General features: G+C 38.8%; 1 protein-coding gene across 2 annotated transcripts in view; it reads right to left on the reverse strand.

The window, feature by feature from the left end:
• Positions 1 to 1,461: 1,461 nt before the first annotated feature.
• The window catches only part of GDPD1 (glycerophosphodiester phosphodiesterase domain containing 1), a 67,331-nt gene continuing 54,780 nt past the window's right edge, over positions 1,462 to 14,012 (reverse strand). Inside the window, exons 5-11 of one of the 2 annotated variants that reach the window (XM_043964005.1) lie at positions 12,715 to 12,833; positions 12,161 to 12,250; positions 10,341 to 10,474; positions 7,931 to 7,990; positions 5,808 to 5,859; positions 3,222 to 3,262; positions 1,462 to 2,881 (exon numbers count right to left, since the gene is read on the reverse strand). In XM_043964005.1, coding sequence (XP_043819940.1) covers positions 3,248 to 3,262; positions 5,808 to 5,859; positions 7,931 to 7,990; positions 10,341 to 10,474; positions 12,161 to 12,250; positions 12,715 to 12,833 — 470 coding nt within the window. In that variant the 3' untranslated portion in view covers positions 1,462 to 2,881; positions 3,222 to 3,247. The remainder of the gene's footprint in view (positions 2,882 to 3,221; positions 3,263 to 5,807; positions 5,860 to 7,930; positions 7,991 to 10,340; positions 10,475 to 12,160; positions 12,251 to 12,714; positions 12,834 to 14,012) is intronic. The other variant, XM_043964004.1, reaches the window with a different exon arrangement.

Consider the following 14,012-nt stretch of genomic DNA (forward strand, 5'->3'; position numbering starts at 1 on the left):
TTTGGAATCCTGAAACTTAGGTTCGGTCCTAGCTGTACCATTTATTTACTGGACAGATGACTGACTATAAGCAAGATACACAATTTCTCTGAGCCTCTATAAAAATCTACACCCCAAGGGCTGTTGTCAGTCTCAAAAAAACAAACATCCACAAATAATAAAATGCTAGCTATAGCAACCTATTTATCCAAAACAGACCTTCAGCAAATTTGAGTCTTGCCTCAGGATACCATTTCAAATTCAAATGAAAAAGGCTGTTGAACAACTCAAATAGTAGTCCCAAGCTTGTACACTAAAGCCAGGTAACTTTAGGCTCTCAGAGGTTTGGTTTGGTTTTTTTTGGGGGTTGCTTCCAGACATATGATTTCATAGGTTTGGGATAATCAGATTCTAGTCCATGGTCTTCCCACTGTGTAAAACTACCTCTCATCACCAACATACAAGGCTTCCAATGAAAAAAGTCCTTCCCCCAATTCAGCTTTCTATTCACTTTCCCACACACTGCTTCATCATTTATTTAATGATTTATCGTTAATTCAGAACAAGCTTGGCTATCTGGCTTTCTGGTCCTCAAGGAGATCAGACACAGCAAACCAGAGGTGCCACAGAATTCGTAGGGATGGGTGTCAGCTTGCAGAAGTGTCAGCTGATAGCTGGAAGATGAGAGAGGTGGTCGAAACACTCTAACCGCACATGCAAAACTGCATTACCACTGAGTTCAAAGACTAGATATTCAAAATGATGACCTTGCAACGCCAAGGAAAAATCAAATTACATTCAGTATCTTCTCTTTTAAAGACATGTTGAAATGTATAATGCATTTCAGAAGGCTCCCTGTCAACAATGCTCATGATAAACCCAGGTGTGGCATTTGAAGTGGTCACAATTGCAACCATGGACAGTTGGACTACTTCACTAGAATAATAACTTTTAAAGCTTGCAAAGAACAACAAATATGTACTTCATTTCATGTGACCCTGACTGACAGTCCTGTGAGATAAATACTACAGATATTAGGATCTCCCTTTCATAGATGAAGGAAACAGGCAGAGAAGTAGTTAAGACATATAGTAAGCATCAGGGGATTGGAGCCCAAGTCCTTGTGGACTCTGGCTCAGGCACCTGTTCCTCTATATCACATTATTATATGGGGTGCTTTGTTACCTATTAGAACAGGGTTGATGAGATATTACTATTCACAAAGACTAAGGTGTCCTTGAGGTCCCATTTTTCCCTTTTCCCCCACTATATCTCCAGTCTTCCCATTAACTAAACAATATTAAGTTATTAAGCATGTTAGTTAGCTACTTCCTCCTTCCCTTTCTTTAGTTTAGAAATAAATTTCAGGTGTATGGGTTCACCTTTATCAATTAATTCACCAACTATTAAGTTCAGTTAAAAATGTCAAAACTTGTTTGGTACTACAACAGTTAAAAACAAACACACCAAGAGACTTCAGCATGTCCTTGGAAAACTTTATTTCTGTTCCAAAAAAAAAAATGCTATTTTTACCCTCATGGGAGAGAGTGATTATCCTTCATGAGAAAATGGTTTACAAATGACAAGTGTCTGAGATCTCACCTGCCCTATTGTAGAGCATGGTCTACTGCTGACCAATGGTCAGAGACCCCAACTGTGACAAATACTCAAAAGGATTAGGAATAGATTTACACATAGTTATAGAAGAAAGGCTGAGAGAGGGAGTCTTAGAATGTTGGGAAATCTTCTTTCCAGCTAACACTCAAAAGGGACTACTTGGTTAGCAAAACAGTGGATACAGATCAGGTGGAGTTATCCAAAAGTATGGAAACAATGATGTCACTTTCTTTAACATAATGAAGATGCTGAAGAATCAAAGTGGTTTTGTACATCCAGAAACAGGCCTACAAAATACAATTAGGCCTTTTTACAAATTGTAATCTTCCGTTTCTTGAGAGGCTCTAGTCTCAATAATAACCTACAAGTCTACTTTGCAATGTTTACAATGAAAACAAAGTTAGCCACAGAGTTGATGGTACGTACATATGTGTACACACACACACACACACACACACACACACACACACACCCCAAAAGACTTCAAAGATTAGTCTCTAACATTCTTATTAACAAAAGTATATAACAACAGCCAAAGAAAAATTAATTCAGTCTACAGATTTTGTTTCTGGTCAAGTGGTGGTATTTCCAATTACTTCTATGAGACTCACTACTGATCTTGTCTTGTCAGACAACTACATCACTGTTGTGTTTGTTTTTTTGACTGCTCCTTCTACTGGTTTCTTTTTCACAGTGCAGGCTAGCAATATGACCAGAAATAAAAAGAATGACTGAAGTTTTCCAATAATTTAGTTTTGCTGATTAACTGTTCTCAGCCCAGTGAATGTCAAGATCCTTCAAAGTCCAGGATTTTACCAAGTCCATTAGTGTTAGTCTGTGATTTGCAAATTGCTTGCAATAGATAGAATGCAGAAATCTTGATCCACAATAGGTAGAATGCAGAAATCTTGATCCCCTATTCATCTTCTACCTGCCCTATCCCAATCAATGTTAGCTTTCTAAACAAACCATGTACAAACATAAAATCTGGAATATACTTTAAAATAAATATACATTATAGTTTCTACACTGTGAATCAGGCTTAAAAATGAGGTAATGAAACTCAATTGATTACATCTTTTACCATTCTAGAAACGGCTTATTTATGTGGTGCTGAAAAAAAGAATATTCCTTAGTCTTCTTCGAATGCCTTTTTTATGTTGACTTATGCATAATTGTGTAAAAATTCCTTAAGCTTTGTTGGATAGTCTGTCATCACCCCAGTTGCTCCCAAATCAAAAGCTTTTTTGTATTCATGTTCTTCATTTAGTACCCAAACATATACCTAAAGGTAGAAGAATAAGAAAAAATGTAAAAACAGAGCATACTATGCCTTCTCGTGATAGCACTTCATCACTGCAATCCCAATGCATTTGGTCAGGAGTCTTATATGAAGTTTAAAAAATTCATTGACCACTTCAGAAAAATTCAACCTTGATCCCACTTACCAAAGGTCAAGATTGGGATCCACTCCCCTTAGCCATTCCTCCCTTTACATATACATGAAAATCTAACTTAAGATAATATATCCTTGAGGGGGGACTAGGTGGCGCAGTATATAAAGCACTGGCCCTGGATTCAGGAGGACCTGAGTTCAAATCCAGCCTCAGACACTTAACACTTACTAGCTGTGTGACCCTGGGCAAGTCACTTAACCCTCATTGCCCCGCAAAAAAAAAAAATTAATTTAATTTAAAAAAATTTTAAAAGATAATATATCCTCTACTCCCAACTGCCCCACCTTCCAAAATAAATTTCCACTGAATTCTTACTAAAAACAAGGCAGGACACCTAAAGCCTTTTTGTGTCATGCATTCAGTGAGCCAGAAGCATTAAAGGCAGAGGCAGGCATAAAAAAAGCTCCTCCCTTAACGCTGTTTGTCTGAAATACAAACTTCCTTTTTCCTTCACGGTCTGACTTCTAAAAAAGCCTGTTTCTACCCCCTCATCAGGCAGCTAGGTGGCACCATGGTGCAGAGTCACTTGTCACAGGACCTAGAGTCAGGAGGACTCATCTTCTTGAGTTCAAATATGACCTGAGACACTAGTTGTGTGACCCTGGGCAAGTCACTTAACCCTGTTTGCCTCAATTTCTTCATCTGAAAGATGAACTGGAGAAAGCATGGCAAACCAAAACCCCAAATGGGGTCATGAAGTGTAGGATGCAACTGAAGATGACTGAACAACACCTCCTTACATGCAATTTACTCGTCAATTCCTATACTCTGGCTTCTATCACCCCATCCCCTTTTTATCTCCACCATATACCAGACCATTCTCTCTGACAGCACCAATAACCTCTTACTTGCCAAATCTAATGGCCTCTTTTGCTAATTACTGTGTTCCTACATGTTCTCTCCTCTCCTCTTCCCCCCTTCATTACTCTGACCTCTCCATCTCTACCTACTTCTTTGATTCCTCATTCTTCTCCTAACTGTGACTGTCCCCCAAGGTCATCTGGCAATTTCATGGCTTTAATGATCCCTAACTGGATGATTCCTCAATTTATAGCTTTAGAACTCATCCTCTCCCTGACTTCCAATCTAGAATTCCCAACTATGAACAGCTCTAGCTGGATGTTCCACAAACATCTATCTTAAACTTAACACACTCCAAAATGAATCCATCATCTTCTCTCGAAAGTCTGTCCCGGTTACCAACTTCCTTTCTTTCTGCAGACAACTGCACCATTTAACTTTGGAATTATCTTTGACTAGTCCCCTTCTACATTTAATCAGTTGCCACTTGTGTCGGTTATATCTGCACTAAGCTGTGAATCGTCAACCCTTTCTTTTCCATTTCCACTGCTGCTAGCCTAGTTTAGACCCTATTACCTGGACTTGTGCAATAGCCTCCCAACTAGGTCTTCCTGTCTCTCATCTCTCCCATCTTCAAATCAGCCTTCACTGCCAAAGTAAATTGACAATGCAAAAATCCCATTGTTCCCTTTTTTGGGTTTGTCCCAGAATCCTCATTTAAGGAAGGCCCTGGGCTGGCCTCTTCTTATTGCTCTCTAGGTTGTACTTCAAGACTTCTCTTCCATGGCTCTGCACCAGGTGTCTTTGTTTAGCACCCCCACCCCAGCCCTGCCTCGGGCTTCCTTTTATATGTTGTATTCCCTCATTAGATAACATGTAAGTATCTTGAGCCCTGGGACTTGCCTGGTTTTCTTCTTGAATTTGTCTTCCCAGCACTTAGATACTGTGCCTGGAACACAACTGTTCCATAACTTACAGTCTTAAGAGAGCTGTGTGGGTCACTCAGAAGACAGGTGACTTGCTCAGGTTCACCCAGTCTGTGTTGCCACATGCTAAAATCCTTTTCTTTCAAGGCTCAGCTTGTCTGTCACCTCCTCCGTGAAGCCTTCCCTGTAACCTTCCTCTAACTGTAATGATATTCTTTCAAATCCAGCCTCTGACACTTACTAGCTGTGTGACCCTGGGCAAGTCACTTAACTCTGTTGCCTCTGTTTCCTCATCTGTAAAATGGGGATAACAATAGCCCTTATTTCCCAGGGTGGTTGTGAGGATCCAATGAGATAATAATTGTAAAGTGCTTGGCAGAGCACCTGGCACACAGGAGGCGCTGCATCAATATTAGCTGTTATCACTACCTTGTATTATAGTTGATTATTTGTATTATGAATTATAGACTCCTTTCAAGGAGGTGTTGTTCTGCATCCTTGTATTCTCAGCACCCGTATTTGCCTTAGCAGGCATATTAATAATTAATTGATATGAGGATTAGCTAGGTGGCGCAGTGGATAAAGCACTGGCCCTGGATTCAGGAGTACCTGAGTTCAAATCCAGCCTCAAATGCTTGACACTTACTAGCTATGAGACCCTGAGCAAATCACTTAACCTTCATTGACCCACCAAAAAAAAAATTAATTGATAAGAATTCCAAAGTTTCTTTTTTTTTTTTTTTTTGCGGGGCAATGGGGTTAAGTGACTTGCCCAAAGTCACACAGCTAGTAAGTGTCAAGTGTCTGAGGCCGGATTTGAACTCCGGTACTCCTGAATCCAGGGCCGGTGCTTTATCCACTGCGCCACCTAGCTGCCCCCGAATTCCAAAGTTCTTAACCCTCACTAAAAGTTCTTGTCTATGCTACAATGAGCTATCCTAAGATCAAGTTTAAGTGAAAAAAATTGCTCTCCTGCTTGTAAGAACAAGACTAGAAAACAGCCTTTGTATATTTTCCAGAAATATACCTGAATGCCTCGGGCAGTGAGGTGGTCAAATAAGGCTTTCCTCATTAGCAACCTATAAAAAGAAAAACAGAATAGCATTTAGGACATGATCTTCCACCCCACATTTCCCTTTGTCTAGCCAACAGCATAAGGTCATCCAAAGAATTGTATTCTTTAAGTACCTGGTATGGATACTAGGGATACCACTGCAGACCACTATGGTACTGGGGATACAAAGACAAACAAGAAAGTTCCCACTTTCAGGGAATTAATATACTATCTGAGGAAACACCATTTGTTCTCAAAAGCAAATAAAACCAAAAAAGTCCCCTTGGCATGGTGAAGGGCAGGAGCAGCTGAGCTTGAAGGGGGCTGGGGGTTCTATGAATGAGGAAAGTGAGGAAGAAGGGTCTTCTACATAGTCCTGATGGAATCTAAGTCCTGACCACCTAGGTTCAGAAAGCTGTCCCAGCTTACACCAGCTTGTCACAGGTGCTGAGACCACCCTCTACTTCAAATCTGGGGAAATGAGGTTTCCATCCCCCAGAGTCTATGCAATCCAGTTCCAGCTATTGTGACTAGATGCAGCACGAGAAAACCAATCCCTCTTCTCCCTACTCCAGCTACAATGGGAAGAGATAGATTACTGGCCTCCCAAGTTTTCAAAGAGAAAATAAGTTATCACATTTGGGGGCATGCCACAATTTGGATCTTCCACTTATGTTTCAATTGGAAAATGTGTTTTCAGTTCCAAACACACTTAAGTTACAAAGGAACTTTTGGAAAACAGCATGTGTCTTTAAAATGAGAAACTTCCTTCACAAGGAAGTATGCACCTGGATTTCAAGGCCAAGCACATTAATCACAGGAAGTGAGTTGCATCACAAATTAACAGTTAAATGAGTATAACATTTGTCATTTATACTTTTCTTGTATCATGCTAATGAAACTGATAAACACCCTGTAACCAATGAGCAAAGAAACCTAATATAGCCTTAGAAAGAGGGAGTCTTTGAGCTCCTTCTTTGGAAAGGGTCTCCAAATGATTCATGCTTGCTTGTTCTTGGGACAAATAAACTGGTACTATGTTTTTCCTGTCTGTCTCTGATCTGGTTTTTCCTGTAGGAGACATTGTGTTCTCTGATCTGGTTTTTTTCATAGGAGGGCAGGCATGGAAAAAAATTGTAGGAGACATTATAAAATTAATTTCTCTGATCTGGTTTTTCCTGTAGGAGAAATTATGAAAATAACTTCTCTGATCTGATCTGTTTTTTTTCTGTAGGAGACAGGTAATAAAAACAATTTTTGACACATGTAAGCAAATAAACTGAGCCTTAGTTTCCCTGTTTTTAAAAAGGAAGGTATTAGATTAGGGGCAGCTAAGTGGTACAGTGGATAGAGCACTGGCCCTCAGACACTTACTAGCTGTGTGAGCCCAGGAAAATCACTTAACCCTGATTACCTCCAGAAAAGAAAGAAAAAGAAAGAAAAGAGAGAAAGAAAAAGAAAGAAAGAAAAATGAAGGCATTAAGACTAGATGATTCTAAGGACTGTTGTAGGTTTCTTTAAAAATTCTATGGGGGCTAGGTGGCACAGTGGATAGAGTACCAGCCCTGGATTCAGGAGGACCTGAGTTCAAATCTGGCCTCAGACACTTAACACTTACTAGCTGTGTGACCCTGGGCAAGTCACTTAACCCCAACTGCCTCACCCCCAAAAAAATAAATAATAAAATGCTATGATATTACAGTTCTCTGACTCATCTAGTAAATAAGTCTTAAAGTGATTCACTTACATCCATTGGCATACACTGTAAATATACAATCCTTAAAATGTTTTCATCAATCGTTTACTTTAAAATCACCTTCCTTTCCAAATGCAACAAATACAAAAATGGTATTTAATACAAAAGTTTTTGAGTAAGCCATATTTTTTAAAAAAAGAAATTAGGGGGCAGCTAGGTGGTGCAATGGATAAAGCACTGGCCTTGGATTCAGGAGGACCTGAGTTCAAATCCAGCCTCAGACACTTGACACTAGCCATGTAACCCTGGGCAAGTCACTTAACCTTCATTGCCCTGCAAAAACCAAAAAAATAAAACAAAAAACAAAAAAGAATAACAAAAAAGAAATTAAAAATTTTACCTGTCAGCCAGCCAGATGAGAAACTTTTGACTTCTTGATATGCTCTGTGGTTCCTTCAGTCTGAGAAAAAAATAATCAAGGTACAAATTAACAACCTAAGCAACTTACCAATGAACTAAACAGCCTCCACACCCCTTATTTCCCCATCCCTTATCTCTGCTCCCAAGAGGTAGCTACAGTTAATGCTGGTTTCAGGTTAACTTTTCTGTTGCCAAGGCCCAGGAGTAAAGCAGGAGTAAAGGGGTTCCTGTCCTTTCCTCACTTTCATTTTTTATTGGCACCCTATTCTTCTAAATGATCTATTATAATTCAGCACAATTCAGGTACTTCATTCCAACATGAGAAAAGTGTGTGCTACCAACTTGGTATACCTTGGTATACTGGTACTTTCTGTTATTTTCTTTTTGAGTATGGGACTCTTTGGGGATCCTCTTCTTGCTAGTTTTTATCTCTTAATTTCCACCATTAAGCCTAGGATAAACTTTCTCTTCCTCTCTCCAAATGCCTTTCTCCAGGTTAAAGAGAGACATATCACCTTCCAAACGAAAGTTACCTGAACTGAGCCAGCCATATCTATCAGTACATCATGGGTTCCATTCCCTAGCCTTCCCCCTAATTCCACTCTTCCTGTTTTCTATCTGTTGTTATTGCACTTTAGAGTCACCTAGACCCTCCTCTCTGGAACAATTCACTTTATATTCTCTTTCTCTATAACTCCAGTTTTTCTCAAATATTCTGTTATTTACAATGTTCACTCTCAGAAATTCCATCATCTCTTGTCCAATTCAACCCACCTGGCCCAAACTACAGCTCTTCTTCCTTTTGAAGGAATGAATTACCCTCCCCCTCTTTAAATGGTTCTGTAGCTCAAACTCAAACCAGCATGTTAAATACAGTTAGGGTCTTGCCCTAGGAAACCCTTATAATTGTTCACGTTTTGAAACAACTAAAAAATACTTAAGGCTCTAAATTAACATTTAGGAACATATTCACTGCTGCTCCCCTCAAAACACAAATCACTTCTTGGAAAGAGGAATCTACCTGTACATACATAAAATTCCTGATCTCCCTAGCACCTGCTTCTAAAAAGAACACTCAGAAATACTTAAAAGAATTAAGATTCTAATCTGTGCTAAAGGAAAGTAGAAGGTTAGAGGGAATTTGTGGCTTAAGTGCCAATTTTAAAAATACATCATCGAGGGAGCAACATTCTTTTGTGAGGAGGGGTTTTTTTGTTTTCAGAAATGCCTACCAAGAAGAAACATGCTAATGAATATGAGTAGAATAAACAAAAACCAAATTAGAAAACTGAAACCATAGTAGGTAAACACAACAGCATCCACTAATATTTTTAAATAAATACTGCACACATAGTATATTTGTTATTTTTATGTTTCTGCTTTGGGTTTGATGCAATATTTAATACAGGTAAAATCCCAACATAATGAATTCTGCAATTGCTCCAAATTCTTTTGTTGCAAGTGAATTGTTATGGTGAATACATGGCTCAATATCACATTCCCAGTCTGCAGGACCTTGAGATAAAGCTGATCTGTTCCTTCAAAAAGCAAGGCTTTGTATTCAGTGGGGGACTTGGGGAGGTATCACATACACACCTTCCCTACCCTTTTCTTTCTCCAAGCTCCAGATCTTTTGGGTAGTTGTTTTGGTGGGTGATTTGAGAGTCTGATAAACTTTTCAGGTGAGGCTGTTGGGATGTTTGAAGTGAAAAAGGATGAGTAACATGGAAGGGGCCAGAGCTGCTTGATGGCAGAATATGACCCCATATTTATACTTAAAACACATCCACCTCTGCCCCCCACAATCGCTTTTGTACACATTAGTAGAATAATAATAATAGTAATAATAACTATTCATTTTAAGCTTTAAGGCTTATAAAAAGGCTTTGCTCACAGAAAGCTTGTGAGACAGGCAAGTAATACAAGTATTATTATCCACATTTTACAGATGATGAAACCAAGTCACAGACAAGTTGAAGTGACTTGACCACAGTCACACCATGAGTATCAGAGCCAGAATTCAAACCCAAGGCTTCTGACTCCAAGGATCAGGTAGTTTTGCTTCAACTCAAGGCATCTCTTCTCCTTTCCCTCTCGTCCTACTTACAAAGTATGCAGCACAGACACACACACACACACACACACACACACACACACAAATGATTGTCAACTTAGAAGCACACTGAGCATTTATTATAGTCATAAAGAATTTACTGTGACTGGTTAAGTAGAGTAACAAAGTATCAACATGAGTCACAGTAGAATGTGGAAATAGGTTTGTATACAAAGCTTTCCTTTGCAATGGTATTGATTTTTATGGGATTTTACCAGCAACTCTCCTGTCATTTAAAATGATAAATCACAAAAACAAAAACAGGGTGGCCACTTACTTCAATATTATAGAAGGCATTGGAATTTCAAAAAACTGCTCACAGATGGGCACAAAGGGCAAGAGGCCAGTGTAGAACAGGCCAAGAATGAGCAGAACACGTTGTAGACTGAAGAGAATGGGGATATCTGAATTCTACAAAACACACATGTATAATATTATGCATTATTTCACAACTACTTAACAAGACAGGCCTAGTAGGTAATCCTTAAAATTTCAGTAGGATACGTATTAAAACTTAATACAAAGTATTTTCCAGTTATAAACAAAACAGTCTTGCAAATATTCATACACATGAATGGCTGGCCCATGGGATACTGAGGTGACCCAAGGCACTGAGTTCCCTTCTCCTGACAGACACAACCTAGAGATGCCTAAGAATGAAGCCACTGCTATGGTGAAAAGCATTCCCCAAGCCCACCATACGTCTGTCTTACTTAGTGCAGGGTGGCCTGCAGGTGCCAATGCTGAGGTCCAATTTAGCGATAGTTATTAAGCATTCATATGGACATTAAGGTTCTCAAGGCCAGCCGGAAAAAGTTTAAACCACAAAGTAACTGGAATACTGTATAATGACCATGAAAATGAACAATTAAGTAGTAATGACCTGCATGCTTATAAAGCCATTGGTGATTGTTGGTCACAAGTAAAAGTTACTGAATGAATTAGAATAAAATATATGATTCAATTACAAAGCAAGCTGACAACTTATTTTACATTTTTTGGGGGGTGGGGCAATGGGGGCAAGTGACTTTCCCAGGGTCACACAGCTAGTACATGTCAAGTGTCTGAAATTGGATTTGAACTCAAGGCCCTCCTGAATCCAGGGCTGGTGCTTTACCCACTGTGCCACCTGGCTGCCCCGACAACTTGTTTTACAATGTAGTCAAGAGGCCAGAAAGAAAAAAGCACAGGATAAATAGTCCACTATATTAGGGATTGTGATTGTTGCTAAAAATTGTGGATGTTTGAGATCTGGGCTTTTTAGTAAGAATTTCCCCAAACCAGAGGCTTCTAGCTCTTAGTAACAGAACTGGGACTGACCAGCTGGGGCTAGGTCGGCTTTCTCTCCCTCTCTTCTCCATGCACTGCAGGGGGCAGCCCTCCCCTCTCTCAACTCATCATGCCCATTTTGTCCCACATTGTATGAGTATCACACTCAATTCAGTAAAGGCCTAAACAGAATTCTAAGACTTTTGGATTTTCACATTACTTTTCTATACAAGGAGGCATTACACAATTGTAATCCTTAGTATTTTAGTATTACTACTTGGGATGGGAAGGTGGGGGATGCACTGGGACATATTCTATTTTGTATACCCAAACATATAACACACTTCTTTTCTGACCAGAAACTATTCAGTTGGTGGAATGCCTTTTCAACTTTATTTGACAAGGCGTAGGAGGAGAAGGAAGAGATACTTAGGCTACAAAGCTTAAATTACAATCCCTCCTCGGTTCCAATTAAACAGGAAATTTCTAATTAAGACAAACATCTAATAGATGCATGTGAACAAGAAAACAGTTCTTAAAAAGTAGGGTCTAGAGTCTCCCTCTATTTTGAACTCATTTTCGATGTCAAGAATTCTGACATAAACTTAAAGATTCATGACCCAAATCTAAGGCCTCCACCATAAAGCAAAATGTCTCAACTGTGTCTGCTGACCCACTGCTTCCACCCAATGTTATGTTTATTGCTATGTAAGTACCAGAACAACCGCTCTGGAACTACAAGAAAAAAATAACCACTGTAATCTTTCATAGGCACAATAACAAAATAACAAAAGAAGTGAATAGTTCTGATTTTGGGAAGGTGCTTACCTCTTTGTGACACTTTTCTACAATTTCATATTTGGCATTGCCCCACACTGTCAAGTGTTCTCGTTTGTACTGAGTTACCAACTCTGAAACCTGCATTTGAAAAATCAAAACCTCGCAAACTTGTCCAATTCCACTCACACTATTTTCATTAAAAAAAAATTCATCCCCACCCAACTATATTTTAAAGTATGTGAGTGATCTAAAATTAAACTACCTTAAATACCAAACTTGAAATTTTCTCACAAACTAAAAATTATCTACATTTCTCACTTTTCTGATGAATTAAATAATGCCTAAACATAAATTTCTTCCTAAAGAGCCGTAAAATGCAGAAACTAGTTTAAAATGGCATAAGTCAATTACTTAAATAGCAAATGGCCAGGCCTTTAATTTGAAAGCTCATTCTAAAGATAGGCTCTCCCATAAAAGGGCTTTAAAACAACACTGACTCCGGACCCACAGTCTGTCTCACTCTAAGAGATCCATTCTAGCTCCATTTGGATATGCTACATTATAGCCAGAGGGAGTAATAAAGTTGATAATAAAAAAGATACCTTCTTAATCAGCAGATTGTTGTTGACTTTGATATCAATGTTTACTGGAGTGTGAGGAAAGGCCTCAAAAACTTCCTTTAGTAATGGAATGCGTTTGTCTTCTCCCTCACTTTGGCTTCCTGAGAAAATAAGAATTATTATCATAATGATTGTATCTGGTCCTACAGATCAGAGGAAAGTAATCCCTCTCAATCACTCAATTATGGAGGATATATTTAAGCTCATCTACCTTAATTATATGAAAGTTAGTTCACCTCAAAAACCCCCCAAAATCAAACACTATACTTGCATCTTCAATTGGTAGAACCATGTCTATTTTCTTACTACTTGGACAAAGGCAGAGCTTTTAAGAGGCTTCCCTAAAATATCTTCATCACCATCACCACCTAAAATTCATGTTCTAAAATGTCATCAATTGGGGTAGCTAGGTGGTGCAGTGGATAAAGCACAGAACCTGGATTCAGGAGGACCTGAGTTCAAATCCGACCTCAGACACTTGACACTAGCTGTGTGACCCTGGATAAGTCACTTAATCCTCATTGCCCCACAAAAACAAAATAAAATAATAAAATGTCAGCAGTTGTTTATTAAGTCATTGAGGCTAACAACTAAATGTTCAGATACAGGGAAGAGATATTTAATCCAGGTTGTTTTGTTGAGGAATCAACCTAGGCCTTATACTCTTCAAAGAAAAAAACAAACACATTTCATGAAAAACTGGAAGCATCTTCCACCTGATACTTGTGTTTCTGAGGGAATATTCTAAGTAGTATTTTCATTTTACTTTCCCAAAGACCTTTGGTCCTGTTCATTTACCCAACCAGTCAGCCAGGTCAATTATATTCCCTTTCCTGTCTGCACAGCCCCTTTTAATCCATCTCAAATCCTAAAATAAATGAACATGTTGGGGTTTCTTTCTGTTACAGATTTACAGAGTGTGCTAATTACTTTTCTTAGGAGAGGAGCACCAGATGAATAAGAAAAGATTGATCTCTATTTTGTAGTTATCTGGAAAAAAATATGCATAATCTAACTTAATAATAGCTAACATTTTTATAATGCTTACAATGTGCTAAATGCTTTACAATTGCTATCTCATTTGATCCTTACAACAACCTTGGGAGGTAGATGCTATTATTATCCCCATTTTACAGGTGAGGAAATTGAGGCAAACAAACTTGTCCAGGGTCACACAGCTAATAAGCTGGGTAAGATGGGTTTGAATTGAAGCCTTCCAGAACAGACCCAGAGCTTTAACTACTGTACCACCTAGCTGCCTTCAATTTAAATTTTCAGTT

Source organism: Dromiciops gliroides, chromosome 4, assembly GCF_019393635.1.
Source record: "Dromiciops gliroides isolate mDroGli1 chromosome 4, mDroGli1.pri, whole genome shotgun sequence".
Taxonomy (NCBI): domain Eukaryota; kingdom Metazoa; phylum Chordata; class Mammalia; order Microbiotheria; family Microbiotheriidae; genus Dromiciops; species Dromiciops gliroides.